The 16,977-nt window shown below is 56.6% G+C and overlaps 1 protein-coding gene across 2 annotated transcripts in view; it reads right to left on the reverse strand.

Annotated features, from left to right (window-relative positions):
• Positions 1-223: 223 nt before the first annotated feature.
• The window catches only part of CRTAC1 (cartilage acidic protein 1), a gene marked incomplete at its 3' end in the record, with an annotated part of 133,068 nt that continues 116,314 nt past the window's right edge, over positions 224-16,977 (reverse strand). The window contains exons 9-15 of one of the 2 annotated variants that reach the window (XM_079794201.1): positions 14,285-14,367; positions 13,446-13,546; positions 12,836-13,004; positions 4,634-4,779; positions 3,245-3,287; positions 804-947; positions 224-342 (exon numbers count right to left, since the gene is read on the reverse strand). In XM_079794201.1, coding sequence (XP_079650327.1) covers positions 224-342; positions 804-947; positions 3,245-3,287; positions 4,634-4,779; positions 12,836-13,004; positions 13,446-13,546; positions 14,285-14,367 — 805 coding nt within the window. Of the gene's footprint in view, positions 343-634; positions 948-3,244; positions 3,288-4,633; positions 4,780-12,835; positions 13,005-13,445; positions 13,547-14,284; positions 14,368-16,977 lie in introns of those variants that run through there. The other variant, XM_079794200.1, reaches the window with a different exon arrangement.

Below are 16,977 nucleotides of genomic sequence, written 5' to 3' on the forward strand. Positions count from 1 at the left end.
CTCAGAAAACATGCAAAGACAGGCTTCACACGCAACTAAGGTTACACACAATATTTCCAAATTTCCAAATTTCCCTTTTCAAAGATGGCCGCCCCTGCTGTCCATTCAGAGGGAGCTTGCAGCAGAATCTCTGGGCGTGGAGAGAGAGACAGGCGGCAGGAGAAATTTAGTTTTCCACAAAGGTTGTTGGTTTTTTGTTTTTTTTTTCCTTTATTGTTGGGATTTAAAATGCATATAACTGAAGGCAAAGTCCAAGGCCTAGAGAAAGATATGAGGCCCGAGAGAGAGGCTCTGAGATTCTAAAGGCGGCAGAAGGATACCCACCTAAAAAGGCCACTTGAGCTGCAAAAAGGACGGAGCAGAGATAAGAAAACGGGAAAAAGAGAAAAGGGGTGGGGGTCGGGTCGGGGAGGGGGAAAGTGTTTGGGAGGAAGAAGACAAATAAGTACCAGTTCAGAAATTCAGACCAAGATATGGAGCAGGAGCTAGTTCACACCCCAGGTAAGAATAGAGGGGCTGGCCTCCAGGGAAGAGCATTTGTTTCAGAAAACGTGAGAAGGGAGACGTAAGAAGAGCAATGGCCGGAGAACACAGCACCCTAGGGGCCCTTCAGTGGGTGGCAGTAGTGGTTGAGCTTCTCCAAGCCTCTCTCATGTCTTCCTGGAGACTCAACGGGGGTCTAAGGAGACTCCATCCGGCCAGGAGAAGGCAGGGACTGGGGACCTTGATCTGGGGCCTCCCCAGAGCTCCCCAGCAGATGGCAAAGTCTTTTTGCTACTGAACTGCGGCCAGGGCTGACTCACCCACACAGGCTGTGCCATCTTCGTTGGGCTCGTAACCCCGACTGCACTTCTTGTTGGTCCGACATCTGTAGCTTCCATATGTGTTGACACACACGGGCTTGTCTCGAGGGCACACGAATGGGAACTGGATGCATTCGTTGGTGTCTGAGAGGGAAGGGAATCATTCACTCAGGAGGGCGTAGGTCCCTGCTCAGGCTCTGCTGTCCCACCCACTCTGGGACTGGGACCTGTCCCTTATCTCTGGGCCTCAACTTCTTCACGTCAGTCCCCTTGGCTGACTCCTGCTGTGCTTGACCTCTCCGTGTTAGGGGTGCTCAGGCTCAGTCCTGGGTCTTCTATCTACCATCTTTTATCGAGGTGGTCTCTTCATACAGGAATGATTCCAGACTTCCCATCTCCAGCCACAACCTCTCCCTGGGGCTCCCGACTTGTGAATCTGTCTAACACACATCTTAAACCTAGTAGGTCCCAGATGGAACTTTAGATTACCTCCAGTCCTCAAACCTCTCCTGCCCCCTTTTCCCATCTTCCCTAACTCAATCAATAATCAAGCAGAAACCAGTGATACCCAATTCTTCCTTTTTCCTTATCAATGTAACAACAGATCCCATCAGTTCTGCCCCTACGGTATCCCCCTTGTCTGTCCACCTGCTTCTCAGTCTCGTTCTTCTGCCACCAGCCATTCCCAGCCCGCACCGTCTCTTGCCTGGATTTCTGCAGCTGCCTCCTGACTGGCCTCTTGGCTGCCACGCCTCCCTCCAATCCCATCTGCAGTTCGGCAGCCAACGTGATCTTGTGAACATGTGACCACGTCACGCGACTCTCCTGCTCCACTGTGCAGGGCCCTAAGAACAAACCCAGACACCTTTCCGGGGCTCCAAGACTCTCCCGGACTTGGATCTGGCTCCTCTGTCCTCTCTGGGCGAATCGGCCTCCTTCCTGTACCTCTGACATTCCAGGCCTTTCTCCTGCCTCGTGGTCTTCACTTCCCTCAGGTATTTCCATGGCCAGACCCTTCTCATCCTTTAGGTCTCAGCTCAAAGGTCCCCTCCTCTGAGACCCTTCCTGACCACTCTGTCTAGAACAGTCTCCAGAGAGCACCTTGCTTAACGGGTTCTTAACTCATCTAGTCCAGCTGTTGGGTCACGTGTGATGGCCTGTCTCCCCCCACGAGGATGAGCACCCGCCATGGGGAGGTGTTTGGCCTGCATTCCCAGCTCCACACATAGGGCCCGGTGTGTGGGAGGCACACATATGTCCACTGGAAAAGGAAAAGGAAGAGGCGGCTGGATTGGGGATCTCACAGGGACCTTCCAGGGCACAAGGAAGATGCTGGAATTTCTGTGTGTGTGCACCGTCTGTTTGCAGTGGCTAGAGTGGGGACATGGAGAGTGGAGGGGACTCATTTTCTTCTCAAGCCTCTTAGAGCCATCCTCCTCCACTTTCTCACCTGTGGTCCTTGGTCCACACAGTGCCCTCCACCGGAACACTGTCTCCCTGTTCTTGGCCTGGCAAACTCCTCATCACCCCTCAGGTCTCAGCTTAGACCGTGATCTCTCTGGGGTGTCTTCTTGAACCCTCCTTAGACTGGTTTGGGCCCCTCCTCTTTGCTACCTCACAGCCCCTTCCCTCCCCCACCCCAGCCTCTCACACTCACTGTTAACTTGTGTGCCTCTCCCCTGAGCTCTAAGCCCTGGAGAGGGACTGTCTGTCTTGTTTACTCTTGTGTCTCAGTTGCAAACACATTTGCCTGGGGCGGACGGACATCTGCAGAGTGAACTCGGGAAGAATGCTTCCTGTGGGCTGAAAGGCCGGAGGCATCCTTGATCTGACCCCTTATTGTCAGCCAATGGGATGGAAGACATTTGTGAGCCCTCTGGATGCCGAGCCTCCAGGCTGCCCGCCTCCCACTCGTCCTTGGGGGACCTTCCCAGAGCTGCCTTCCTGGCAGTGCCCCAGCTCCCTGCCCACCTCCCCCCATACTGCTCAAGGCTGCCACCTCCTTGTACTGAGACCATACCCCACACCCTGGTTTGCTCCGATGCCCTTGCAGTTCCACCGGCTGGCCAGGCTGAAAATGCCAGCTCTCCATGGGGCCCTGTGCCTACCCAGCCTCCACAGCCCCCAGCAGTCAGGCCTCCCTGTGAACACTGTCCAGGCCGTGGTGCGCCTCGTGGCCACTCTCTCTGTATTCATGGCACGGAAGCTCTGCCAGTTCCCAGAACCCTGGTGATTCAGCCTGCCGGTCGCTCATGTCACTCCCACCTTAGTGAGTCACATGGCGGTTGTCTTGGCATCTGGAGCCCCAGGGACAAACAACAGGCTCCCCTCCCCACTTTCGACCCCTTGTCTGCAACCTGAGCCCTGCCAGGACGCAGGCTGACTGTCCCCAGGGAGATCCTGGCCTCTGCTCCATCCCCCGGTGCCTGCAGGCAACTCACCCATGCAATGGCCATTTTCCTGCTGGGAGAATCCTTGGCCGCACTGCAAAGTGGGCAGAAGCAGAGACACTAGTGAGTTGAGAAGATGGCATCTCAGGCCCTATCACAGCCACAGAGCAGCTGTCACCCCGGCCCCAGAATGAGGGATGCTCTTAGCTCTGGGCCTGGAGGGGCCCCTCCCTGCCAGGACGCCTTGCCTTGCACTGAGAATAGGACACTGGGGGGAAGGCCAAGAACAGATTCAGTCCAAACTCCTGCTCATTCCCCTCACGCGGGACCCACATGTCTGAGCGGGACGGGTAACAGAAACTGGCCCTCCCGTGGCCTTGCCCTGAGCCCGAGGCTGGGTCTCAGCTGGGGCAAAGGGTAATGAGGGGTGGGTGAAGCTTTCTGAGGTGTCTGCTCACTCCCCACACCCTCTTCTCTGAGAACCTTCCCCACTCCCAGGGGTGGCGCCTGCCAGCCAGGCTACCCCCCATCTCTCTGGGCAAGGCCAGCTGGACCAGGGGTGGGCATCCCAGCAGGAGGATGAGTCAAAGACGTGGCGGCTAGAATTTGAACTGAGGCTGAGACAGATTTGGAAACCTGGTGACTCCAGGCTGTGGGGGCTTTGCTATGTCTATATGGGGGTTTCGGGGACAGCAGACTGCTGGCAGGCCAGGGAGACTCAAAACAACACTTTACACAAGACAGAAAATGTCAGCTGTCAGTACCGAGCATGGGGCGGTGGGGATTATTAGGGAAGGGTAATGACCTCCTCACCCCCAGGCCAGTGCACGAATGACAAAGGTCCTTGAGCTCCTGGGGCTGAGGCCACTGAGCTGCATGGTTCCTGCGCATCCTTAGCTTTCCATTGGACGTTGTGAGCTCCCCTACAAGTTTCCTTAGAGGTCCCCCCTTCGGTGTGAATTTAGGTGGGTTCCTGTTATTTGCAACCAAGTGACCCCCATCAGAGTTAGAATCTAGAGCTCTTTCTCCAGAGCTCCCAGGGGCCTGGCCCCACCCTCAGAACTAACACAAGGCTTGCCAGAGGTTTGGAAAGAGCTGGGAGGGAAGCAGGAGACCTGGGGTCAATTCTTAACTCTGCTCCCAATGGGCTGCACAGCCCGGTGGGGTCTCCCACTTGGTCTCGGTTTTCCTCCTCTGTAGAATGGGTGCAAAAATACTTGTCCTGCCAATACCCCCGGATTTCTGTGAGGAGCAGAAGAGATGTGCACGTGGTACTATTGTGCAAACTACAGATGGTGGGGTCATCAGGAAGCCTGCCCTTTGCTAGGATTTCCATCACTCTAGAGGCAAAGTCTGCAGATTCCCGGGAACCCAGCTTCAGCCCATGGGTCTGTGGATGAGGCCTCTTTTCTGGCCATCAGGCCCAGGTGCCTTTCTCACCTCCAGTGGGGCTGGGTCCTGAAGTCTGTCCTCCTCCCGGGGGTAGGGGATCTCTAGCACCGAGTTCATCTCTCCGCTGGCCACGTTCCGGCTCGCCACCTTGCCATCCGGCCATGTCACCTCCACGCTGCTGGCTTCATCCTTCCCTGAGGGGCAGACGGAGAAAAGGTCAGCAGCGGAGGAGGGCGGGAGGGGGTTCTCGTTCACTTCCTCACTCACGGAATAAAAAAGACACGAGTTGAGCATTGTTCTAAGAGCTGGGGGAGCAGCGAGCGAGCAGAGTCCAGCGGAACTGCCACGATGGTGGTGTCCGTCTGTGCTGTCCAGCACGGCGGCCGCTCGCACATGTGGCCGTGGAGCAGGGAAGCGGGGCTGGTGTAAGAAGGAACTGAACTTTACATTCGATTTAGTTTTAATTAAGTTACACTGAAATAGCCACCCCGGCTAGTGGCTACCAGATTGGACCGTGGCACTCTAGAACTTTCAGTGGACAGGCCAGTTAGCATGAAGCTGTTTTTGGGAGAGGGTAAAGCCTGGTGATGAACAGCTGACGGTGGAGTCCTGGGTTCGAATCCTGGCTGTACCCCTTCTCTGGGAGGTTGGAAAGAACATGGTGGGGGTGGCTATCTGGGAGACCTGGGGACACGTCCCAGCTCTGCAGCCGGCTTGCTGCATCATCAGGAGCATGTCCCATATTTATGTTTATATTTGTATTTATATTTATGTTTATATTTATGTTTATAGCCTGCTACGGGCAAGGCTCTGTTTGTCACTGGGAATGTCCTGGTTTTCAGGGAGCTTCCACTCTAGTTGGGATAGACAGGCAAACAGATGAACAAATAAGTAATGTCAGCTATTGACAGGTTCTATGAAGAAAATGAAAACGGAAATGGAGTGAAGGGGCACTGGGGTTGGCTGGGGTCAGGGCAGTCGGGGATGGGCTCCTGGGGAGAAGGCGTCTGAGCTGAGCTCTAAGTGAGAGCTGAGGCGCTTAAGACCGAGAAGGCGGCGGGCGCAGGAGCAAGCCCGCTCTGCGAAGCTGAGGTGTGGACAGAAGCGGGCAGAGAGGCTCAGAGAATATTCCCGCTGCCTCCGTCGCACACGTCCACGGAGCCCTGCATTACATCATTGGCAGAAAACAAGCTGGAGAGATTTGTCAGGTGTTTAGGCATTGTCAGAACCGGCCCGGCTCCCTGCTGAAGGCACCGTGGCAAGGTCAGGCTAATGGTGATGGATTGGGGTGGAGAGGAGAGGGAGCTGGGCCTCGCCTGCGGAGAGAAGCTGTTCTAGTCAGTTCCCTGGGGAGGAGGGAGCGCTCGGCGGGGAGGGGAGAGGGTGCAGCCCCGTGTCATCACCCAGCCGAGCTGACCGAGCTGACCGGATGTGGGCGGCTGCTCAGGAGTCCACACACACACACTCCCCCGGCATCACTCGTGGGCGGAATAGATAACATCTCACGTGGAAGTGCTCCTTTCCCCTTAATGCCTGCAGACACTGCGAGGAAGCAAGGGGGACCGAGAAGTGCCTTTGAATTTAGAGTAGCTTTTGGCCATCCTTGTCCACCCGTGGATCTTACAGGGACAGACACTCTGGGGCAGAGGGTCGTTGGTGAAACATCTTCATGTGTAAAAGGGTTCCCATAGTTCAGAAAAGGCGTGGAAGCCACACCCAGCCTTTGGGGAGGAATGCTGTGTAGACTCCTGTGCTGCGTGGCTCTGGGGGTGGGGCTGAGGCAGCGTGGGGTGCAGGGAGGCCCAGTCTCCTTGGACCCTTCCAGCAGCCCTGCTTCCAGTAAGCGAGGGCAGGACCAGCTGTCACTCCGGAGGGTCAACCTGAGCGGCCCCTCCTCCGTGGGCAGGTGGGCGGCAGTGCCCGCGGGAAGCGCCCGAGGGAGCAGGGACCCCCACGTGCAGCGCAGCCCTCCTTCCCACAGAGACCCTCCCTCGCAGGCCGGCCGCCTTCTGGTTCCGGGGTTTGCTTCATTCAGCTAGAAGACATTTCTCAGAACGCCTCGGCGGCCGCACCCCCTCATTCTGTGATAACTCCTTTGGGGAAGGGGGCAGAATTGGGATTGGGTGGCAGCTGCAGACTTCTTTTGGTTTTGAAGTAGGTTCTGGAGGCTCTGGCATTTGTAGGGTGTGCAGTGTCCTTATGTAAAAAGTAAACATTTTTCCATAAAAAAAAAAAAAGGAGACAAAGAGAAGCAACTGTTTGTCACCTACGCCAAGAGAACAGCTCCATGAATACATTCCCAGCCTGGCTGAAGTGCCACAAATAACTCAAAAGAGTCGCCGAATATTCATGGATGATCACAAATTTACATCCTGGGTTTGCCACACACATTTCTGAGTCCCGCTTCCTTCCTTCCTCCAGACCCAGGGAGGGGCCGGGCCTCTGAGGTAAGAAAGCCGGGCGAGCACATCTCAGCGGGACTTGCTCCCCTGCCGGTGATTATTTTGCTGACTTGGGCACTCTCTGGGGGCCTCAGTTTTTCCATCTGTACGATGGGGCTATGACCTGAGCTCTAGCACTTCTGGGAAGCACCGTTCTTCCCTGGAATGTGAGCCCTGCCCCGGCTGTCACCGTCAGCATCTCCACCCTCATCGTCTCAGACATGGGGGCACCCTGCAGTTCCCAAAGGGCTTCCACTTGTTGGCAACAATACAAGAAAATATGTTCACCAAACTCTACCAGGGGACTCTCCGAGATAGCACATCAGATCCTCTGGCAGCTCCATGAGGAAGGAAGGAGATTCAGCAGGAAGGAGACAGACCCCGGCCCGTCCTGCAGGAGCAGAGTCCTGGGCGGGCAGGGGTTATGTTATAGGCAGCTGGGAAAGTGCAGCCAGAGCATGGGGACCACTGGGCGAGAGAGGCGGGTGTTAGCAGTCATTTCAGTTGGGTGTGGTGGAAGTGTGAGAGTCTGTGAGGCAGCAAAGGAGAGGAAGGAGCGCGCCAGGTGGAGGGTGCAGCCTGGGCGAAGACATGAGCTGTGGCGAGGGCCCGTGTGCTTGACGATCAGAAGAAGTGCAAACTGGGGGAGCAGAGCCTGAGAATGTGTATTGGGAGGGGTGGGTGGGAGAGGAGATGGGGAGGGACTCTGGAGCCTTAGCACGTGTGGCCCACTTGCACCCTCCCAGCGACTCTGCAGGGGGGCGTTTTATCCCCACTCCTCAGATGCAGACACTGAGGCTTGGCGAGGCAAAGCGAGCTGCAGGGGTTCGCGCGAGGACTGGAAACGCAGGCTCCGGCCCCCAGGCCCGGCTGTTCCCTCTGCCCCAGACACTGCCGACCTTCATGCGGCTGCACAGCCAGGGTTCCCCCAACCCCCAGACGCTGCACAGGGCGGCCTTTAAGTGGCCTGCGTGCCAGGCCTGTGGGTCTGTGAGCAGAGGTGGCCCCATTAACCAGCCACCGCCCTCTGGCAGCTTTGAAAGGACAAAGGCCAAGGAGGCAGGCACAGAGAACTGTGCTTTTCAGAAGAATTACAAGCGAAGCAGATGGTGGGGATACAGTTGGCGGAATATTTTTGCACTTTAATAAAGCAATTTTCATGTGGGCCACTGAATTTTCCTTCCCTAAATGAGCACCAGCCGCATGAAGGCAGCTCTGAGTCACTGGCAAACAACTAGCTGAAAGGAAGGCGGTGTGTGTGTGTGTGGGGGGGGAGGGCGGGGGGGTACCCTCAATGCCTGAGGTGGGCTGGCCGAGTCGGGGAGCCCCTGATGGAGGCTGGCGGGGGGGCAAGTAGATTACTGGTATTTGTTTTCATATTTTGGGTTTTGTTGAGCCGCCTCAGCCCTCTGCTGGCTAGGAAATGAAGACCCAGAGTGTGGGATACGCAGGAGTGGGTGTGCAGAAGAAACCGGGGGCACTCAACAAGGGCTGCGAGTGGAAACACTTATTTATGAGCCTGGCGGGCCCTCTGCACCAGGAGGAGCAGGGAGAGGCCAGGGCAGGGTGGAGAGGGGAGGAGGAACAGGCCAGGGGCCCCCTGAGCAGGGGTGGCTGGGGTGGAGGCTAATGCCTCCAGGAGGGACAGTTCTGCAGGATGAAGCTGAGAGCGCTGTGTGCAAGCGTGGGCCCTCTGGGAACCCTCCGGACAATGAAAGACCCAGCGAGGTACCTGAATTTGTATGGTGTGATTCCACTCAGCCCAGATCCCCTGGATTTGGGAGCACATGGGAGGGTCCGAGAAGCTGAGTCCTCTAACCACACACAGCTCAGGGCTGACTGAGCAAGGCCTGCCGCTCCTGCCAGTGCAGAGATGAGCTGGAGAATGTGCTGGGGGGTGGGGAGAGGGGGTGTGAGGAGAAAGAAGCACCTAGGAGGCTGTCTGCTGAGAGGCTCACGTATGCACCCACGTACATGTCCACATGCTCATCGCCCCTGGCTGCAAAGTCAGGAGGAGGCCGGGGTGACCCATGGAGGGAGGAAGGAAGCAGGGGCAGGTGGGGTGCGCAGGCGTGCTGTGAGTGCTGGATGGGGAACTCCCTGCAGGCCTCTCCCCGAGAGACCTCTGCCTTCAGCACAGCTTCGGGCCCCACATCCACTGCTCGGTAATTCGCACCTTTAAGGCAGGACTGTCGTGCCTTCATGCTCTGGACATGCCCCTTCTTACCCAAAACGTCCCAAAACAAACTGCTCAGGACTGAGAAACATCAAACTATCCATCAAGAGGGGACTTGCTAGATAAATTATGAATGCTTCCACACAATGAAATACTGTGCAGCAAAAAATTAAAAATAGAGCTGCCATACGATCCAGAAATCCCACTCCTGGGTATTTAACCGAGGAAAACAAAAACACTGACTCGGAAAGGTATATACATATGCACCCCTATGTTCACTGCACATTATTTACAATAGCCAAGAGATGGAAGCAAACTAGATGTCCATCAATCGCTAATAAATGAAGATGACGTGTCACACACACCCCATGGAATATTACTCTGCAGCATAAAAGAATGAAGCCTTGCCATCTGTGACAACAGGGAGGGGCCTAGAGGGTATTACGCTAAGTGAACTAAGTCAGACAGAGAATGACAAATGCTGTACCTGGGACCCCTGCTAGTGGCCCTGGGCGCCTTCGAAGCCCCCCCCCCCCCCCAGGTGCACAGCAGAGCTTGGCTTTGGCTTTCCCAGTTCCCCAGACCTGCTCCATTCCACCTGCCCTCAGCCTGGCCCAGGTGCTCCGACAGTCTGACCCTGGCCTCCCTCTCCAGGCTCTGCTCCCGCCAGACCATTCCCTTTCTGTGGACACACTGAGCACCCTCCTTTCTGGGCCTTAGTTCAAGCCAGCGCTGCCCCCGGAATGCTCTCCTCAGCCCCCTATCCACACCTTCTAAACGCCCACCATCCTTCTGGACCTAGTTCTGGGCCCACGTTCTTGGGAAAACTTCCCAGAGCAAAACGAATGTCTCCTTCCCGGGTCCTCTCGCAGCCACTGGGCCAGGATGATGGCACATGCAAGTCTGCTTTGCACCGAGTCCCTGTGTCCATCTGCTTCTCTCACTGGGCTGTGAGCTTGGAGGGCAGGGAGACTTTCCTCTTTGCCTAATCTGCCTCTTTCCCCGTCTCTGTGTCTCTTGGTCTCCCCCAGGCCCTGTCTCAGTCTATCTCCACCCTGTTCTCTTTCCTCAACCCTTCCTTCCGCCCAGCCTTCCCCACGGGCCCCCTCTTGTCCTGCCCCAATCGCTGGCCCCTCCATCAACCAGGAGGGCCTGCGCTATGCTGGGCCCATGTAGAGCCTCATGAATGTGGGAGTCTTGGGGCTGCAGGGATGGAGCCTGTTTTCCCCTCGCTGTGTCCCAGGCTGCTGGCCCTGCTGCCTGCTGAGCTGCCTTGGGGAGTCTCACTGCCAAGCCCAAGGCTGACCCAAAGGGCCAGTCTCAAAGAGCAGCCTTCCTTTCATTGCCTCTCTGGCCATGGATCCGGGCAATAGAGAGGAGTGTGCAGGGGGCCCGTGGAGCAGTTTGAGCCAGAGTTCAGACCCGGAACAAATCCCATGGCTTGCAAGATGCAAAGATTGGCAGTCAGGAGGGGCTCCCACTAGGTGCATCATTCATAATCCTGAGCATGGGAGGCAGATGGTCATGAAGGGGCACAGAGGCTCTTGGGCCCCCAGGATCCCACCAAATGACCTGGCCCGGGCTGCCCAGGTAAAGAGCAGGATTGTTATCTTGAAAGGGTCCCCTCAGCCCAGCCTGCACCCTCTCCAATCCAGGACCCCTAGGGGGATGTCCGACTGCCAGTTTAGGCCCGATCCCGGCAGTCGGACATCCCTCTCACAATCCTGGACCGCTGGCTCCTAACTGCTCCCCTGCCTGCCTGCCTGATCGCCCCTAACTGCCCCCCCCTGACAGCCTGATCACCCCTAACCACCTCTGCCTGCTAGCCTGATCGCCCCTCACTGCCCCCCTGCTGGCCTGGTCACCCCTAACTGCCCCCTGCCGGCCTGATCACCCCTAACTGTCTCTGCCTGCCGGCCTGATCGCCCCCAACTGCCCCCCCCTGGCCTGGTTGCCCCCAAATCCCCCCCCGCTGGCCTGGTTGCCCCACGCAGCCTGCTGTTGGGTCGTTTGGTCGCCTCTCACTGCCCCCCCCCCCGAGGGTGGCCCCACGTGGCCTGCTGCTCGGTCACCCCTCACTAACCCCCCTGCCGGCCTGGTCGCCCCATGCAGCCTGCTGCTGGGTCGTTTGGTCGTCCCTCACTAATCCCCCTGCTGGCCTGGTCGCCCCACGTGGCCTGTTCGGTCGTCTGTTCTGTTGCGATGGCCGCTTAGGCTTTTATATAGATAGATTATAGCGCCTCATGAGGTGCTAACACAGGTGAGAGGATGTCTGATTTTGAACCTAGGTACACTGGACTCAAATGCTTTTCTTAACCATTGTGTTTCAGTAAAGACACTCTTGGATTCCCACCTCCACCCTCAGTGTTTCTCAACATTTTTTCCATGATTGCCCCTCCTCCTCAAGAAGCCTTTCTAGAGTTATATTTTCCTAATTCCCTTCCTCAATTGTGTTTCTTTAAAAATGTTGTATTTTGAAGTAATTATAGAGCTACAGGCAGTTGCAAAGACACTACAGAGAGATCCCGTGTAACTATCGCACAAGCTCAACACCAGAAAGTGGATGTTGGCACAAGGTGTGTGGGTAGTTCCATGTCATTTTATCACGTGTGCAGATGCGTGCAACCGCAACCACAGTCCAGAGACTGGACCGCCCATCACCACGAAGACCTCCTGGGGCTACCCCCGTACAGTCCTACCCACCCCTCTCCTTTTCACCATTTCCACCCCCCAGCAACCACTGATCTATGTTCCATCTCTACAATTTTGTCGTTTCGAGAATGTTGTATAAATGGGATCAACAGTATGTGACTTTCTGAGAATGGCCTCCCCCCACCGCCCCTCACTCACCATATCGCCCTTGAGAGCCATCTAGGTTGTTGTGTGTGTCAATAGTTCATTCCTCTTTGTTGCTGAGTAATAGTCCATAGGGTGGGTAGACCACAGTTTGTTGAACCGTTAACCTATTGCAGGGCATCTAGGTTGTTTCTAGTTTGGCCCATTACAGATAAAGCTATTATAAACCATCTTGTATAGATTTTTTTGTGGACATAAATTTTCACTCATCTGGGAGAAATACCCAGGAGTGCAATTGTTGGATCTGATAGTAGTTGTGTGTTTAGGTTTTTGTTTTTAAAAGAACTGGCAACGTGTTTTCCAGAATAGCTGTGCCATTTTACATTCCCACCGGCAATGTGTGAGATCCAGTTTCTCTGCGTCCTGGCCAGTGTGTGCTGTTGTCACCAGGGGTTTGGTGAGGCACTTTAGTCACCGAGCCAACTCTCAAGAGGCCCAGGAAAGAAATAGTCTTGTGGAGGCCAGTGTTTGAAGCACAAGGCCACAGCCTGGACAGATGGAGAATTAAACACTTTGACCCCCGGGTGAATAACCTGACAGAGGCACTGGGGTGAGGACCTCTGTAAGAGGCGGGGCACTCCCTCTTGAGCTCATGTTCCCCTCAGAGCAGGGCTGCCTCCCATAGCTGGTGTCTCCACCGCTGTCTCAGCACCGTGGTGCCTGGAAGATGCTCGAGCTGTGAGTCCCGCATCACTCAGCATGATGCGGGGTGCCGTTTCAGGACCCGCTGTCCCGTCAACTGCTCATTGCCCACCCTCCCCCCTGGCCCTGACTCACCCAAGCCGAAGTGTGCCACGGGCTCCATCTCGCACAGGTAGCCTGAGCCCCCATCGATGATCCTCAGGTGGGCCCCGCTCTTCTTGGTGTAGAGCACGACCTTCGCCCCCCTGGCGAAGGCCCCAAACCGGGTCCGTGGGACCACTCGGAGCCAGTTGTTGTTGAAGCCCTGTAGGGAGGCAGGAAGGCAGGCCAGGCATCAGCGGGGTGGGCGGCGGAGCAGGGACCTAGGGCAGGAGAGGGAGAGAGGGAGGAAGAGAAAGAGAAGAGAGGGGGCCGAGGAAAGAGAGAGGAGGAGGCCGGCAGGAAGGTGAGCGAGGCAGACAGGTTGCTAAAGTTTGGAAAGAGAAACAGCGGCAAAGAGGGGGGAAAGCCAATAGCCCCAGGAAAAACCGTGTGTGAAGGGCCGTGGAAGGCAGAGGGGCAGAGGGCTTCTCCCGGGAGGCAGCCCTTCCGGGGGTTTATGATGTTGCTGGGAATATTTTTTGCCTCCTCCAGGCCCCAGCTGTCCATTTCCTGCCATGAATCCCCGGCTCCTCTGCCCTCATCCACCCTAGGCCCAGGGGACCACCCCAGGCTGGGCTCCGTGGGTCCCCACGTCCATGCACACCTGATTCCCGCGGAAGACAGACAGCGGCTGAGCCATGGATTCCCCGTGGGACAAGATGAGGTCCAGCATTCCATCTCCATCGAAGTCTGTCACCACACCCCCTGCAATAACACGGATTGCGCTCTGGCCACCAGCCAGGAGACCCCGGGGCAGCCCCGAGTGGGGAGGTGCTGGGCCCGAGACTGTGGCTGCCACCCCCGCCCTCCCCTTCCTAACAGCCACCTCGTGCTAGGAATCCACGGAAGAGGGTTCCCTTGCCTGCCCTGGGACTTCTGCACGGGCACGGGGGCACTAATGATTCAGACCATGAGGACTTCTTTCTGGCCTTTGCATTATACACGCCTGTTATATTGGCACAGTTTTCGTCAGTCTACTAAGTCTTGGCATACACACGGTCTCCTTGGGTCCTCACTACACTCCAGAGAGGTGAGAAGGGCAGCTGTAATCACCCCCATTTTATGGATGTGGAGAACAAGACCCGGACCTAGTACCTTTTCCAAGACCACTCTTTCTCTGACACCAGGCTGAGCGCCAAGAGGGGAGGGGTTAGACTTCAGGACGCCAGCCTCTCCTTCCTATCCCCACCCGGCAAGGCATCGCCAGAGAACCCACTGCCCACAGATTCTCCGCCCGGCCCCGCCCCCAGCTGCCCTGGGACTGGGAGAATGGACCACCCCCTGCCTGACACTCTCAGGGGGTCCCCCTTCTCCTCTCACCCCTCTGCTCTAGGGTGTTAGCCCTCAGAGTGGGATTGGCTGCCCCAGCCCTCCCTCCCTCATCCCAGACAACGGGAAGCACTGAGACAGGGGAGTGCAGGCCGAGCCCTTGGGTGCCCTCACCTGTGCCCCGGCCCTCAGGCTCCAAGGCATCGCCAGGATTGAGCTCCTCAATGAGGGGGTCACCGTGTTCCCTGCGGATGACGCTGTAGGAGAAGAGACAGGCTGTTCATGGACGAGTACCTGGCTGCTGAGGCCTGAGTCGGCACCTGGACCTAGAGACCTACTTCTTACTCCAGTCTGAGCATCCCCTGGTCCCACTGTGCGTGGGCTGCCACCTGCATGCCTACGGAGCCACTCCTGGTTCACAGACCCTGTCCACACCCCGCCTGTTCTCTTCCTGGGTGTGAATTCACGTTGGTAAAAATGGACTTCTCCTTTTCGAATGGATGACTTACAGACAGCCTGGGGAAGGGCAGTTGATGGATGGAGAAGGGACAAGGACACAGCTACCTTCAAATGACCTTCACTTTCCTTCAGGTGGCTCTGGACTTTCAAGTTCCGGATGGTACCCAGGGTTCAAACCCCACTCAAATGCCACCCCCACCCCCCCAAGTTCTCCCTGGTCGTCCCGCTAGAGGCAATGCCTTTCTGCTCTGCCTTTATCGCTTGCCTGGCCTTTATCACTTCCTGCCTTGTGTTAAAGCTTTGTATGAATGCGTCTTATCTCCCCAGTTAGACTGCGAGCCCTTTGCAGGCTGGGACCATGTATTATTCATCTCTGCATCTCCCACAGCATCTAACATCGTGTCTGGCTCTCCGAGCGCTCCAAGCACACGGCTGTGGGATACACAGATGAATTCCGGAGGCAAAGGGAGGGAACGGGGCCCTTGGGCTGCAGGGGTTCTGCCTATTTTGACTGTGAACCACAGTAATATTTGTTCCAGAAAAGTCCACTGTGGAAGTCCTGCTCTTTCTCCACACCGAGCTGACTGCTGCCGATGGCCGTGAGCTCTCCTCTCTAATTTTACTCACTCGTTAGATTCTCCCAGCCTTGGGTGCTCTACATGTATGGAACAAATCTGGGGGCAAACCAGGGCCTAGGGGGGTTCTTAATTCCCCCCCCCTCCACACTGCCACACACATTGCAGGTGACTGTTGTCCGCCCAAATCACAGAGTCACCAGAGGGCTGCGATGTGGCCAGTGCTTTCAGGAGGGGACTGCGTCCCCTGAGCTGGAGCCGATGGGGTTTGGGTGGCAGAGAGTGTTGGTACAACTGCAGGGTGTCTGCAGGGTTAGCAGATGCCCTGAGTGATGTCCTCCACCCACACGGGGCGTCTGTGCTGACGTCCTGTGAGCAGTGTGCCGGGTGCACTTGGCTGTGTGCACACCTGCTGGAGGTGTGTATGCCTCAGCCTGCTCCCACCCACTGTCCCTTTGACTACCTGGGTCCTGCAGACGCTGCCACATCTGGGCAGAGACACCCCTGGGTTCAGGCGACCAGGCAGCTAAGGGTTCCTAAGGATGAAACCCAGCAGTTCCATTGCATTTATGTATTCGCCGAACAAGTTCTTCTGCAGCAATTAGTGTGTGCGGGGCACGGCGCGGGGGCCTGCGGCTATGCTGTGCATTGGGGAGGAAGGAGCCCAGGACCCATGACGACAGGAAACCTCATGCAGAACGCCGAAGGCCAAATGGGAGAGGGGCTGAGGGGGAGGGCAGAGCTGGGCAAGCTCATCCAGGTTCGGGTAACCAGGGCAGGCTTCCTGGGGGAAGGGCTAACGAAGCTGAGACAAGCATCCTGAGTGAGTCCATGTCATCCAGACGTAGAGGCAGGAGCGAAGTAGAGGGTGTGGGCAGCATGAGGGCCCAGGGCTGGCACAGCCCAGAACTGAGAGAAACTGGGGGTGCCTAGTGCCTCGTGGTAAATGGGGAAGTGAGAGTGTGGAGGCCGGGGACCAAACTGGTTAGGTGTGGGATGTGCCAAAGAGGAGGCTTCTCAAAGGTTTCCAGTGGAAGAGGGGTGTGGCCAGATTTGCATTTTCAGCTGCTTGCTCTGCAGGACTAGACACAGGGAGAAGGCTGGAGGTGGGTACAGGAATCCCCTGGAGAGAGAGTGGGGGTGGCAGAGGGTGGGGAGATGAGAACAGATCGGAGGCGTGTTTAGAGGGATAAGGGGTGTGAGCACGTACGTCCCAGTGGGTGCCTGTGGTCCTGCCGTTAGTAACAGGGCCCCTTGTGCTCTCATTAAGCCTCCAGTTTGGGTGCTGCATTCGTGGTCACCCTGAGCGTTGCTGGAGGACGTGCAGACGGTGACGCTTTGAGGCTCCAGTGCCTCCTATACGGAGACCATGTTCCATTCACGACAGGGACAGGTCGGGCTAGATTTCCAGTTTCCAGCTGTGCGGGGGCCTCAGATGGGTGCTCAAGACCCAACCATCTGCCACAGGGATTTGGGGCATAGCCATGTCCCTGGGAAGTGACTTCCATTGCTGCTATATAGAAGTAAACACACTAATTCATGGGGCAACTGCGTGTCTAAGGACAGCCCTGTGCCAGCCGGCCCTTGGGGTTGCCCAGAGGGAGGGTGGGAGTGGGGCCGGGCAGGCAGGCCAGTGGGGAGAGGAGGTGTCTGGGTTCTTGGGCCTCAGAGATGAGAGCACTGGACTCCTTGGTGATCAGGGGCCCTGGCAAGTGACACTTTATTAGCCAGAGAAGGAAAGCAGTGTCTCTGTTAACGAGTAATTGATCTTCCGCAATTAATCTGGAAGTTGTGAATAAGCTTTTTGCAAGGCACCTAATTAGTAAATCTGGT

The sequence above is a fragment of the Cnephaeus nilssonii genome, assembly GCF_951640355.1.
Source record: "Cnephaeus nilssonii genome assembly, chromosome: 16".
In the NCBI taxonomy this organism is placed as follows: Eukaryota; Metazoa; Chordata; class Mammalia; order Chiroptera; family Vespertilionidae; genus Cnephaeus; species Cnephaeus nilssonii.